Source organism: Ascaphus truei, chromosome 3 (genome assembly GCF_040206685.1).
Source record: "Ascaphus truei isolate aAscTru1 chromosome 3, aAscTru1.hap1, whole genome shotgun sequence".
In the NCBI taxonomy this organism is placed as follows: Eukaryota; Metazoa; Chordata; class Amphibia; order Anura; family Ascaphidae; genus Ascaphus; species Ascaphus truei.
The window spans coordinates 87497648-87512754 of NC_134485.1; the positions used below are offsets into that span (position 1 = coordinate 87497648).

General features: G+C 39.0%; 1 protein-coding gene across 3 annotated transcripts in view; it reads left to right on the plus strand.

The window, feature by feature from the left end:
• The window catches only part of MTMR4 (myotubularin related protein 4), a 63482-nt gene that overhangs the window by 34868 nt on the left and 13507 nt on the right, over positions 1-15107 (plus strand). For all 3 annotated transcript variants that reach the window (XM_075594531.1, XM_075594530.1, XM_075594529.1), the window contains 5 exons: positions 1193-1282; positions 9653-9769; positions 12122-12204; positions 12962-13128; positions 13681-13777. In XM_075594531.1, coding sequence (XP_075450646.1) covers positions 1193-1282; positions 9653-9769; positions 12122-12204; positions 12962-13128; positions 13681-13777 — 554 coding nt within the window. The remainder of the gene's footprint in view (positions 1-1192; positions 1283-9652; positions 9770-12121; positions 12205-12961; positions 13129-13680; positions 13778-15107) is intronic.

Below are 15107 nucleotides of genomic sequence, written 5' to 3' on the forward strand. Positions count from 1 at the left end.
TAAATACTGTAATAACGTGCCGGCTTCTGCAGATCCTCGGAGTGTTGTTGTTGTGTTTGTGACATACACTGGGCTATGATATTCTGGAGCAGTATGTGGGAAACATACAAACAATGTGCTGCTGTAATGCTCAGCAGATGCTAATAGCAGAGAATGGTTTGTAAAACTATTTTACCCTCTACTCGACCTTTTTGTCCAAGAAGTGACAACCCATTCCCCAAGTACCTTGAATATTTTGTTTAACAACCTTTGCTGGTCTAGACAGGACATGTTATGAGGGGCTGTTTACTAAAGTATATTGGCTGCAAAACGAAGGCAAAACTACTGTGGGAGAATTGCACCAGATTTATCAAAAGGGAAAACGGCAATTGTTTCCACTGGTATTCATTTTATTAATGCTGTGTTGTTTTTATTGCACTGGCGTTCCTGCAGGTTAGCAGAGTTTAGTAAATCTATTCCATGGCGTATTGCTCGGATGGTCCTTAGTAGTAGATGGGAGATCAATGTTTTGGTTTAGGGCTTGCTGGCTCACTCATATTTCACTTCATAGCAAAATGATGTGAGTGAGCAGCTGGTGAAAGGTATGTATCATTTTGGTGCTGCACAGCTAAACCTATCTAGGCCCAGTGACACCTCCCTGTCTCCCAACTACATAATACGTTTTTTCTTCCAAAATGTTCTACTTTAACATTGACCGAATGGAAATAAGTGGTAAGGGTTGTGAGCTTGCAGCATATTTATCTTCCCACACTGGAGTTTGTATGTGTGTGTGTAAGATATATATATATATGTATATGTGTGTGTGTGTGTATATACATATACAGAGTCCCAACTAGCTCACCCCTGAATGGAATTTGTGTAAATAATGCAAGAGCTGATAGGCCTTTTGCCAGTCTATTTAAAAAAAACAAAACATCTTGTAATAAACTGCCTTGTAGAATGGAGTGGATTATGGGAGACTTTAAAGTGGCATCCTACAAGGGTTGCTAATTTCTTCCATCATGTGGTAATGTTTTCACATTAAATGTTTGATTACACAGAACATGCAGCTAACCATGTAACTTCTTGCTATCTTTATAGAAAATTTACTGCTTGCAAACCTGCACAGCAAAAGGAGGGAAGAGTTTTAACATGTACAGTAAATACAGCAATGTTTTAGATGTGTGATTGTTTTGTCACGTTTCTGTAATAGGGTGAAGAGGGACCTCCCAGTCTGGAATACATCCAAGCCAAGGATCTGTTCCCTCCCAGGGAGCTGGTGAAGGAGGAAGACAAACTGCAGGTAAGGACAAGTGATGGAGGAGGATCTGTGGCCAAACCGGTTTGCCAATGAATAAGAGGTACTATTGAACACAGAATAGGGTAGAAGAGAAGGGCACAGTGGGCTCAGTTTACAAGATTATATATTCTATGTATTATATTTTCCAGGAGTAGGAATCAAACCATACAGCTTTGGCAGTATGAATAAGTAACCAAAATGCTCAGACAATACTTGACGGTATAGGGTGTGTATAATAACTTTTATTTCATATACTGCTTTTCTCCAAATGAGACTCAAATATTCATATTCATATTTACAGTATAGTGCGCTATGCAGCACATAGGATTTTTTATAGACACTGTCACTGCACAGATGAGTTTACAATCTATGATTTTGGTGCCTGCGGCACAGGGAGATAAAGTGACTTGCCCAAGGTCCCACGGTTCCCCTGATTCAAACTCTGTGCCATTTTCAGAGTCAGTGTCTATACTCACTGAGCTGCTCTTTCTCCCCGAATGGCAGATGATGTTTAAATCTCAGACCAACATTCGGGGGGCAGATTTTTCTTTTCAGGTATTGGCACAGCAGTGATACCGAAGTAGCAGGATGCATGATTCTATTCTGTGGTTTGGAAAGAGCAGTAGGAATGAAGGATGTAGAGCCAAATTATTAGCAGGACTTCGGAGGTATTGTTCACACCTAATGTACTAATTGTCCCACTGAAACAGTTCGGACGCTTTACTTCAACAATTCGTAAAAGGAGATGTTAAAAACAAAAAGCGAGAGCATCACCATAATCAGCAGTGATATTGTGTGTGGTGTCTCTCCGTACACATTTACTGCGTCTAATTGCTGTGAGTGCTTAAAGGAGCACACTTTGTTTCAACATAAATTCAATTAGATGGGGGAAAAAAAGTACAGAAGAGCACAAATATTATAGCACTGTGTTCTATTCCATCACGCAGCCTATAATGTGCACAAATTATATTTAGCGACCATAAAAAATTGGGTTGTCAGACAGCACTCCTATAGTGAAAAAAACAAAGGAACGGAATAGAAAAAATAAATAATATTCCCGTAGAAAATCTGATAAATAGTGTGGGTTGTTCCAGGACTTCTACTTTCCCCTTACCTTTTTTATTCTGCTTTTTTCAAGAGAAACTTTTATGAGCGTTTTGTGATCTTTTTTCGAAGTGCTGGAGCAACCCACCAACCCGCCATGTTTGATTTGGACAATTGGGGGAGGAAGGAACAAAGCTTCAGCCCGAACATCTGACAGGATCACTGGAAAGCCTTACTAGGCAATATATGACGTTGTGTAATTGTGTTCGTCATGGATCGTCAATTACCTCCTGTGCCTAATTTGTAGTCTCAAACAGCGTGTTGTCTTGATGCCCACTGCAGCAGAGGGACTGCATAACAAGTAATCTATTAAGTCTTCAAGGGCAAAAGTGGTGCAAAAAAAAAAAGCTTCATCATAGGAAAAAATTATTTGCTTTCAATATAAAATCTGGTACTGTTTTTGTACACATCTTCAGCTGCGGGACTTTGATAAATAGACCATTTATTGTCTTGCACAGACTACAGTAAGTACAGAGATGACTAAGAACCCTCAAACTTTGGGATAAGTGAAATAGGAAATGTTGTTATATTCATTAAACCTATTACCAATTCTGTATTTTGAGGGGAATGTTGAATACTGCAATAGGTAAAATTTCTTCCTTACGGACTGTGGTGTGCTTTTATATCATACAAATTATTTATTAGTAAAAGATATTTAGAACATTTTTGTTCAAATGAGTGATTGCTGTATACATGTAGGCACATTGTCACTGCAATACCTACCCTTGAAAACGCTTTCATGACTTACCACTAGGGGTTGGTTCCCTGTTTCAGCACAAACCAGAAAGGTAAAAGGGGCATAGGGATGTGAGGTGTCCCTGAAAAAGTCATGGGGTCCCTAGGTTAATGGGGATACACGGTAAATGCCCAGGTCACCCAGAACCGGTGTAGGGGTTCAGAGGTGCTCCAACCATACATATAAGGTTGTGAGGGGATTCTTAGAATCCATACTAAGTCTCTGCAATAGTGTGTGGGGAATATGGCTAGTTAAAAATAAAGTGCAGCGTTTTATTCTATTTCCCATACCAGAAAGACTTAGGTTTTTAAAGTGTGTATTTTATTAACAAAGTGTGTTCAGTACATATATGCTTTGTGCACAGTAAATGAGCTGGAACTTTCAGAACCAATGTTCTGACAGGCCACTGGGGCTACCAACTTGGTGCCAGTGAGTCTGCCAGGACGTCGGAGATGAAAGCCACAGAGGATGTCTGAAGTGTCAACACCATTTGGGCAGGAGGGAAGAGCTCAAGTACCCACGTCCTGGTATGAATGGAAGTTCTTCAAATTTCCATTTGCCCCACCAGACTTGGATGAGCCCAACCGAGCGTGTGGCTTCTGAATAGCAAGTGGCTGAGGTGGCAACCTTGCACATGCCCTTGGCAGATTCAGCACCCCTGCTTGCCTGGCTTCACAAGACCAGCATCGCTCTGATTGGCTGGTTAGGAAACTCCCACGCCCGGATTGGCTGCAGGGTTTTGTTAATGAAACTCAGAAGTATTATAAACCCCTGAGCCAATCAGATTAGTAGATTCTAAGCGCCAGTACAGCAAGTAAATTCAAGTCCGCTGGAGAGAGGGGAGCAGTGGCGTCTGAAATTGCAGGCTGATTTCAGTTCCAGGACATTTCAGGCTAGGTCCCTGTCAGGGTAAGCTTTGGATTGAGAAGCCCCTGCACCTAGGAAAGTCTAGCTTTCACCCCCAGACCTTCAGTAAGTGTGTCTTTTCTTGTGTAGTTTGTGTAACATTGTGTGTCTGCCTTTTCCTGTGAATAAATTTACAATTTATTTAATTTACCTCAATGTATGATCCTGGTAAAAAGGTGTAAATGCCTGGTCTCCCGTGACAAATATCTACATTTTAATTTTAATGCTGACACATTGGAACAAAAAATGTGGGGTCCCCAAAATATGATGTCCGTTTGGGTTCAGAGGAGAAAGCAAATGCGCACACTCAGATTTTTGGTTAACATAAGATGAGTTTGGTTAGTTGCTGGGTGTCTGATTATTCTAAGCACCCTATTACCAATGTGTATCAACATTAATGTGTAGTCTAGAGATATGCTTATTACTGTATGTAAAAATAGGTGATTTTGTATTTTTTTCCCCCTCAAAAGGTCAAAATGAGTCTTGACACTTTGTCTGTTTCCATTTACCACCTGAGCTCTGAAATGGGTGATTGTCAGTCGTGTATACTCTGCATCAGAGATAGTTGGCAGATTGTATTATTTTAGCTTCTGTTTTCTAGCCACCAACTCATGTTTAAGGGCCAGTAATGAAATGGTACAATGATAAGAGATGTAAGGCACAAATAGGGGCAGTAACTACACTATAAACTCCATTTTACAATGTTTATTAAACCGTACTGTTTCTGGAGAAATTACATTACAATTTTTCATAGATGAAACTATCCAAAGATTCAGGCAAGGTTCACTTTCTAAATGTTTTTTTCCCTTCTATTTATAAGATTTATAATCTTATGATTGATATGAGAAATATACATCAACAATAAAGATATATATTTTCTTTGAGCTGTTCTAATACTAACATTCGTCCGGAACTTACAGCTGTCAAACACGTTTCTTATATCTAGCATGTTGTAAAGACCTTTTTTTTAATTTTCCTTTTTTTCTTATAAGTCTCTTTAAACCAGATAAATGAACAAATATGGAGCTCTGCTGCTTGTATAAATATAAAATTATCTATAAAAATGAATATGTTCTATCTGTTCAATATATGAATCCTGTATTAAATATTCACTCCCGCTACTGAAAGACAAGATTATGTCTGAAAGGTCCTAAAATAGATTTTTGTACTTGAATCGGCAAAGCGTTGACATACAGTTCTCATTTATACATACATTTGTTCATTTTAATGTCTTTGTACAATTATCACGTCTTTCCGTAGACATTATTGTAAATACAAGTTTGTCAAGATATTTTAATGACTGTGGGACATTAACCTTTCAAGCAAAATGGCTTTTCTAGCAATCACGAGAATTAGATATACTGCTGGAGGAATGTGTAATACCAATTCTGTAACGTCAGCGGTGGTACTCCTTACTCATTTGCTACTCTATTCGATTGATCTATTTCTAGTCTTCACAATCAAACTTTTCTTTGCTTATACTATTAAAACGTGGCAAAGTGTCAGCGGGTACGAACCTCTGCCAGAATATTACTACTTCTACCAAAAGAAGGAAATCCAACCTTCTTATAACATGTCTTAGAAGCGCAATTTTTTTTTCAATGGGCTGGAAAGGGTTTATGGAATAGCAGGTGATTCACTGATTTAAAATATTTGTGTATTGACATACTCTTAGAGTAAAATATGAACTCTCCAATTTCCAATGATGGATGTCTCATTGACTGTAGGATTTTCAACTAATATTATTACTTTACGTCACTGTTAAAGCCAATTGATTAATCCCAAATGTGTGGAATAGGGATACCCTGGACCATTATTTTTCTAGTCGGCCTTGTCCGTATATGAAGACTGACCATGTGGCTCTGAATTATCAGTTATGGGTATATACCCAATCTCAAGCTGTTTTCCCTGAGGAAATATGGAGTGAACTTGAAAAAAAAAATGAATATAAACTTGAGTTTATGCCTAGCAAACTGCAGCCAGGTGGCCATTCTTCTTCATTGATATCCCTTTAACATTATTTTCAGAGTATTCCAATGTGAAGTTATCAGGACTTTCTACTTTTGAACCTTGGAAACACAGCAATATCAAGTGATAAAAGGGAATTATGTGTTATAATAGAGATGCTAATGTGCAGTGTCTCTTTTTTTCTGCTAGTTTTTAACAACAATGATATGGCAACAGAAACCATATAAGTTGTTAATGAAAGAATCCCTGAGCTTATTATTTGAAGCTGCAATCAGTAACGGTGATATCATAATTTACTGTTATGGTTTGCCTGCACAATGGCTTCCTGTTGGAAACCATATCTTTCTGTTTTGGAAATATCAAGGTGAAAAAGATGCAATAGTTTCCGATCCATACGATTTGATAGTCTTGCACTACAAGACTCGTTGAATCCAAAAGTGGGGGGCAGGGAGATTAATAATAAAAAAATGTAATTACTAGAAGATCTCATCAGATCTGTCACATACGGCACTTCTGTGAGCACGTGGCCTGCATACAAGACAAGGGTTAATACTACGCTCGCAAGCGGTCCCACTTTTCATGTCCACAAAGGTCCCTCAAATGGACAATATCTCCCATAAACCCATCCCCATATGTCACCTGTCATTAACAGCACACCAGTGAGCACGTGACTTAGATATGCAATCAGGGTTAATACACACGGCTACACGGCCAACTCACCTTTCGCCTGTGCAAGGTGCCTCCAATGAGTTAATATTAACCCCTTTACTCAATTGTAATCTCATCTATACGCTACCACCACCCAAGATAGTTATGCAAATTAATATTTGCTAGGGTCTCAGGTCCGTTTATTATAGAAAAAACTATGCACTTTAACACACATCCGTTGTAGCAAAATGTGTCTGAATGTAAATACTCTCTCGAGCGTGCAACCGTCTCATTCATAGCCCAAAGCATCACTTATTAAATCTCTCTCTCGTATATATGTATATGTGTATGTGTGTATGTATATATATATATATATATACAGTGCTTAGATTACAGAAAAGGGATTACAAGAACATACAATTACAATAGATGCATAACAGTTACTCAAAATAAACAGATATAACATAAAAGATAACCCTATACATTACATTACTCAAATGCCATAGGTTCTCTCCCAGAGATGTCACTGGCACAGAAAGAGAAATCACGTATTTAGACCAAAATACACCTCTGTTGAAATCTGCCTTTCATAATCTTTGCAAAAACTTAAATACATTCTTTCCCCATGGATACAACATAAGCCCCCAAAAAACTACAAAAATGTAGATTCTGCCTCAATATCTAGACGTACTCATAACTTCCCTTCTGTAATACTTGGACGTGAGCTACATTAACAGATTTGGGCGCTCATCACGGTAACGAGACTAATCACGACCGTCTTAATCCTAAATGTGAGCGATAAATGGCTATCTGTCCCATAGTACCTCTTAAACATGCAGTGTTTGGTGTGTGTGTGTGGTGTCAGAACATGCCACTCTGACACAATTACAGATTTGTATCTCTTATTATGCAGAGGAGATGACATCACATGATATTCTCATTTTTTAATAAAGTCGCTCTTGGGTTGAATACTTTCTTAGCCACGCCCCCTGAACCTTGCAGAACCCCCCAGAGAATGCTTTTGAAGGTAACCCTAAAAGGATCCTATTTATAAAGTTGTCAGGAGAGCCATATTTTATTCACATCTATCAAAACAACTGCCCTTATCTCAAGACTATCAGCTCCATATGTGTCACTTTTAGTACGCTATCCCCAGGCTCCCCCAATTAAGTTTTCTTTGAAGATGAGCACAAACCCGGAAAAAGTCCTCACCTGTTCCAAACCCAACATATTGTATTTTTAAACCAATTGTAGCTCATTAGCCCCTGAAGCACCAGATGGATTAAAATACATAATATCTCATGATATCATGAAAAGATCTTTTTATGTTTTCAATTATACTCTGAATGAGAAACAACTACTTTTTATTTAATCTTTTTATTACCACCATTTTTAATTAAAGCTGTGCAATTTTCCCAAAATTTGAAGGGGCATTCTCGCTCGCATATCAAATGTAATGTTTGAATTTTGGCCTATAGCAGCTCACATCAGTTTACAGGAAAAAAATGTTTTTCTTGCTTAATTCATTAAAACATTAGTTTTCAAGGTCCTTCTATTTTGGAAGTGGTTGCCCTCATTAAGGCTGCTGCAGCCATGATACATTAACAGGTGCCACTAAATACTTAATGAACTCTTGTCTTTTCTCTAGTATGTAGGAAAAAAATATCTGGACCAAAATATAACCTAAATGGCATAAATTGTGGGTACTGAAACTGGAGAAAAGTAAAACCATTAAAATGGATTACAGAAAACAAATATAAATTACGTGACTAAAGGATCAGATTATCAAACCAAAAGATAGTACCAGCACTCTGTCTCACAGCTACAGATATAAGCGAATACCAGTGTAGGGAATATGAATAATTTAATGACACTAATAATAAACTGAAAATATAGCAACAATAGCCAATACGCCAATGCAAGAATAAATATCACCATAGACAAAATCAAAAAATAAAAGGGGGTAGAGGGGAAAGAAGAAGGGGAAAAAAACATGAAAGAAAAGGAAAAAATCTGTTGAGTGCTTGGGGCACCAGGAGCTGTTGATAGAGGGTTTGCTTATACTTGTTCACTGATTGGCATCTGATATCTGCATATGTTCTGTGTCTTTTACAATATTCTTGTATTTACATTTATTGTTTGATATTTGATATCTGCTTATGTGATTTGCCCTCTTTAGACTTTAGATTTATATCATTAGCTGAGTGTGGGATTATTTGACAGTGGGGAGGGAAGGCTTAGGGAAGTACCTCTGGGACTAGGGGGAATGGGCCAGATGAAGAGGTCACCCCTCGAAACGTCGCCCCCCTAGTTTGCTTTCCTTTTTCCGTTTTTGTGATTTTTTCCTTTTCTTTCATGTTTTTTTCCCCTTCTCCTTCTTTCCCCTCTACCCCCTTTTATTTTTTGATTTTCTCTATGGTGATATTTATTCGTGCATTGGCGTATTGGCTATTGTTGCTATATTTTCAGTTTATTATTAGTGTCATTAAATTATTCATATTCCCTACACTGGTATTCGCTTATATCTGTAGCTGTGAGACAGAGAGTGCTGGTACTATCTTTTGGTTTGTTAGTACTTCTGAAGGGAATTAGGGTCCCTTCCTGTTCCGTGCACCCTGCAACCTTTCTGAGTCATTGTCAGAGTGCTGTCTATCCCCCCCCCCTTTCTACCAAAGGATCAGATTATGTTTGAATATAAAACAACAAATCCACATTATGGAATAGTCCTACATTTTTGCAGATTTATTTATTAAGGAGACGGTGTGTTTATTTTAATTTCTGTTTGAATCGCAGTTCTGTTTTAAATGTTCAGAATGTATCATTATTAATAATGGTTAATCCATTGCATGATTTCCCATTGTGGTTTGTAAGCAATGGGTTGGTGTAAGGCAGAAAAACATAGGGCCTTCCTCTAAAAAAAAAACCCCCACCAATCTGTATCACCGTTCGTCATTGACGGCTGTTCCTCATATTTTAATCAAGCTCTCTCTCTTCTTTTTTTTTTTTGCCAGGTACCCTTCCAAGTGCTGCCAGGCGAGGGTGTGGAATATTTGGGAAGTGCAAATGAAGCGGTCATAGCAATCTCTAACTACAGGCTGCACATCAAGTTTAAAGATTCTGTCATCAATGTAAGTCACTGAGAGCAGTATACAGTACGTTAGAGGCAGTCTGCGCAGCACTTTTTGTTTTAATATATGCAGCCTTTGATTACTTTTTTAAGTTTTTACAAGGTATAAAAGATAGAAAAGAACTTTGCCAATAGAGGCGAGAACCTCAAGACCACTTAGTGGCCTAGAAGACCAAAGGATGGAAAAAGAGAGAGAGAAAGGGAGGTAGGAGGGGAAAGAGGAGGGAACACCCCTGGCCTTTGATTACCTTTATTGATAACGAATTACCTAAGCTGCCGATCGATTTGTTCTCCAGTGACCGATCAGCAAAGATCCTGCTTCGCAAGGTTCACTAAATGGCTGCCTTTCATTTTCAATTCTTCAGTCTGTGTAACTCAGCAGCTACAATGTATTCTTATATTACTAAGGTAAAATTATCTATTGTCAGTTTGCATCTGAAACTGCTGGGAATATTGGCAACAAATTGTCACAAACAAGAAAGTGTTGCAAAGCTCTTGCACTGCTAGGGTGGTGTGCTAAAGCCTGCTATAGAAATCAAAGGATGCCAAGTATATTTAACTAATTAAAAATGGCATTGAGTTGAATTAAAAATACAAAACAAAAAACAAACAACCTAGTAAGTATGATCTAATACTACAGAACTGATTTAGTTAAAAAAAATAAAACATGTAGGATATTGCATGGATTGCTCCTTTAAAAGTAATTTTATAGAGGGCAACAAAGGCTCTATTTGTCATTGACTCCACACCTTTGTGATACCTCCCTGTCATCATTGGATTGTCTTCTGTACCCAACCAAATTATAAGATATCCTGTTTTTTTGAAATTTTTATTAACTGTGTAACTATCATACATTTTAGGGTACATAAATAACAAAAAGGGAAGAACCACATATTTACTGATGAAGCGATACAAGTACAAACATAGTCATGCAATATATAATAAATCCCTATTGAATGTACTATAATACAAAATGAAAAAAAGGGGGGGGGGGATAAAAGGGACCTCCGTCCTGTCGGTGTCCACGTAAAACCCATTGGCTAGCAACCACTTTGCTTTTTTACGATCTGGGAGGGAATCTATAACCAAATGGACGCTACTGTACATCAATTAAGGCTGTCACAGTAATACCGAAGAAGCCCTAACGTTTGGGTCATTAACAAAAAGTTCATTCAAAGAGGTCATGTTCTCCATTAACCTTCCATTCCATATTCATCTCAACCATAATATCTGAAGCATGAGGCGCCCACCACGGCACGCTGGGGCTGCTATACAGCAATGCGTAGCCGTATATGGGTAATGAGCTTTACCTTGGATTTAGGCATGTCAGGAGAAGGTGTGTTTTAATTAAAAAGAGCTATCCACGGATTGGGATTTATTGAAGGATCCTAAAATGGTGTTACTCATGGAGAAGATTTTGGACCATAGTGGGGCGAGGAGCGGACAGTACCACCAGTAAAGTTGCTCTTGATTTTCACCTGATTAATTTATTTTTCATGATTTATTATGCTGAAATAGCAGTTGTTATTGTTCATAATATTTTACTTAGGAGATCTCCTCTTGTCATTTCCAATGCTGTTTGTATTTTTAAAATCTGATGCTTCATTCAGGAAATATAAGTATTTAAAATAAGTGTCCAGGCGGTTGAAATGGAGCCCTCGCGTGAGCCGAATCCTGAGGTTATCATGGTAACCTGCAGCTAGGGTTTAAAGGAACACATCCTTTTTTTTTAAATTTACACGGGATAGGAATCCAGGAATTCACGGTTCCCATGATACTTACCGTTAGCGTTACCGGGTTTAAATGTCCCTCGTTAAACCAAATGGCTGCAAAATGTCAAGCCAAAAGAAAGCTGCAATATCATTGATTGTATCGTCCTATCGAATGACCATTTAAATCCCCTTTAAAAACCAGGAAGTAATACCGGTAACTTCACCAGTATTTCTGGAACTGGAGAATCCCTGGAGCTAAAAATAGTGCAGTGCAGTTCAGTTCTGGAAGACCCGCCAATTCTAATCCTGTTACCTCTAATGGAGGTTAGTTAGGGTGTGTTTTTTTTTTTTTTTTTAATGAGCAGGACATGCTCAGGGGGCCCGATACTATATGAGTTTAAATCCTATTGGGTTCTGGGGGGTTGCTGCTTCAAGTGTCCCTGCTACTTGCTGTCTGGCACTTTTTAAAAAACTTTGGCAGGAAAGAGCTCTCAGCACATTGGAGGTTGCTTTGTCAATTCAAAGCTGACTGTCCTCTAACATGACCATGTGATGTGAAACATTCCACCTGTGGAACATTAATGCACCCTCCTAGTATGGGTTTAATGTGTGAAAGAAAGTAATGGCTGATGTCTTTTCAGGTGCCTTTAAGGATGATTGAAACTGTGGAGAGTCGGGACATGTTCCAACTGCAGATCATATGCAAGGACTCCAAAGTAGTGAGGTATATCAATACTGCCACTAGGAATATATTTTCTGTATTCATTTTCCCCAAAGCTTGTTCATGTTCAGTGTTTTTAATGACAATGTATGACATAATCCATGTGTGTCGTTTAAGTGAGTTCAGCTCCCTCGTTTGCATTACTTCATCTTATTGAACTAATGGTATTTTTTTTAAGCTTACCTCAAAAATTAAAAAAAAAGAATGTATTCAAAACCTGCTTTTCTTTTATACCACCATAAAATGTTAGCCTTAATAATATCTATAGCTAGAGCCATTCCACCATTACAGAAGGTGTGCAGACATGAGCACAAGTGATTTACTAGTTTAAATGCAGCAATGACCTTTGATCTGTTGTCAGCTGATGTCTTAAGATATCACAGGAGGAAATGAACCATTAAAGCCAAATTAGCATTCAAAGGGGGTCATGCACTAAGCAATGATAAGTGGGTTTTCTGGGTGCTATGCACAAAGCAGTGATAAGTGCTTTTAAGTGAGATACATGCCTTTATAGCGTGATACTGCCTGCTGTGAGATTCACAAAGCAGTGATAACAGTGCAATATCGTGCTATAATGGCTTTTTTTCCCACTTAAAAGCACTTATCACTGCTTTGTGAATCTCACAGCAGCAATATCACGCTATAATGGCTTTTTATCTCACTTAAAAGCACTTATCACTGCTTAGTGCATGACCCCCAAAATGTTTTTCGAAACTGAAATGGATGTGTCTTGATTCTGATTTCCACCTCTTCTTGGCAGGTGCCACTTCTCCACATTCAAGCAATGCCAGGAGTGGCTGAAGCGGCTGAACAGGGCTACTGTGCGTCCAGCAAAACAAGATGATCTGTTTGCGTTCGCTTATCATGCCTGGTGCCAGGGAATCTGCACTGATGAGGAAGAGCATCATGTGCACCTTTGCCGTCCAGGTAAGCTTTTTACCCACAAACACCTGTGTGAGGCTATATGTTTATAAGAGCCAGACAAAAGATGCGTGTTTTCTCCCTCTTTGCAGTTTAGCTCCTCCAAGCAGGGCCATTTTTTTGGTGTGTGTGTGTGTCTGTCTAAAATCAGGTCTGAATTTCAGCCAGTTAGATGAAACAAGGTCAGCTGCCTTTGACTTCCAATTAGATTGCGTTTTGCTTCAGATGAATAGCATTTTAAGAGTCCTTTGGTTGGTCCTTAAAACTATTACTCCTCCAACTTTTATTCCACTTCTTTTGGAAGTCATAAAAAAAAGTATTTTTAGTTAACCGACTGCTTTTAATATATAATGACTCTCCCTTATTCCTTTGTTGCTAGGAATAACACATAGTAGTGTTACATTAATTATCTGATACCAGGTGTTCTGCAGAACCCTGCGATTGCTTTGAACACACAACATAGCATTTCTCTGCTAAGCACTCTTCTGTCAGTAGTCCTATGTTGGTCTCATGAACATTTGGTGTTAATGTGCTGTATTGGGACTGTTTGTGTTTTAGGTGACCATGTGAAGTTTCGCTTTCAGATGGAATTGGTACGCATGAGTTTTGACTTGCAGAATACCTGGAGAGTGTCTGAGATCAACAACAACTATAAGTGAGAAAATAAGCTTACACACTCCCTCTTAATTATCATCATGTGTACTAGCATGCAAGGCAATCACCTTCAAGGCAAAATTAATGTACTTCTTCTTTAGGGATCTTTTTGTTCCTTTATCTCAACAGGAGCTAGATTAGCGTACAATGTACTTGGTGTTACATTCTTAAGGTTTTTAAATGCCATTGGTCGTACCTGCTGGAGAGTTACGACATCCTTGAAGTATATTATAGTTATTGCTTGTTCACAACCTCAAAGACTAGCCCTTGTTTCTCGCTTAGCATATTACACAACATAAGCAAGACTTATGTTTGTCCTGCTTTTTAAGGGCTCTTAGTAACTCCTCTTAGTCATTTATGGAAAAGGAGACTTAATGCTGGGTTTCCTGAGACAATTCATTTTTTAATTTTTTGATTGCTAAACAGCTCTTCAAGCATAGTCTTTGGGGCCTACGCACTAAGTGTTCATAAAAAAAATCGCTGGGCCATTTAAATCGCCATATTTATGAGCTTTGTTATCACGGTATTCAGAAAGCCTTGATTACCTGTGATAGCAAAATTCACAAAACGGGCGAGTAGCCAGTGGCATGAAGATCGTCTCCCTGAAAAGGCCTTGCCCGGCGATTTCTTTCAGCTGCAGAGATTTGCTGTTTTCTAATATACATTTTATTACTAGTGTAGATGAGCAGGGGGTCACCGAAGCAGAACTGCATTGATTTCAGGTCTGCTTCCCGACATACAGGCCCCGTTATGGGGTGCCGGTATCTCCTATGCATTTTATTCCCACGGTCACGTGACACGGACATTTAAATGCATAGGAGATACCGGCACCCCATAACGGGTCTGTATCTCGGGAAGCGGGGGGTCCCTGGACCTCACATCATGCGGTTCTGGTCCAGAGACCCCTTGCTCATCGACACTAGTAATAACATTTATATTAAAACAGCTGCTACCCACAATAAACATTCAAAACACAACAACACTTATACCCACCTCCTCTACCCCCACATGATTGATACCAGAGGCTGCGGGTGTCCAGGGGTTCTCAGGTGGTTCCCGCGGGTGTCTGTGGTCCCCGTGGGTGTACGGGGGTCCTCAGGTGGTCCCCGCTGGTGTCTGGGGGCACTCGGGTGGTCCCCGTGGGTGTCTAGGGGTCCTCAGGTGGTCCCCATGGGTGACTGGTGGTCCCTGTGGGTCCTTGAGTCCCCACTGGCCTGTGGTACCAATCCGGTGTCCCAAATTTTTTACCAATACATTTAAATAAATACACAAACAACACATACAGTACAGTTATGGGCAAAATACATATTATCCAGATATGGATAATAGCT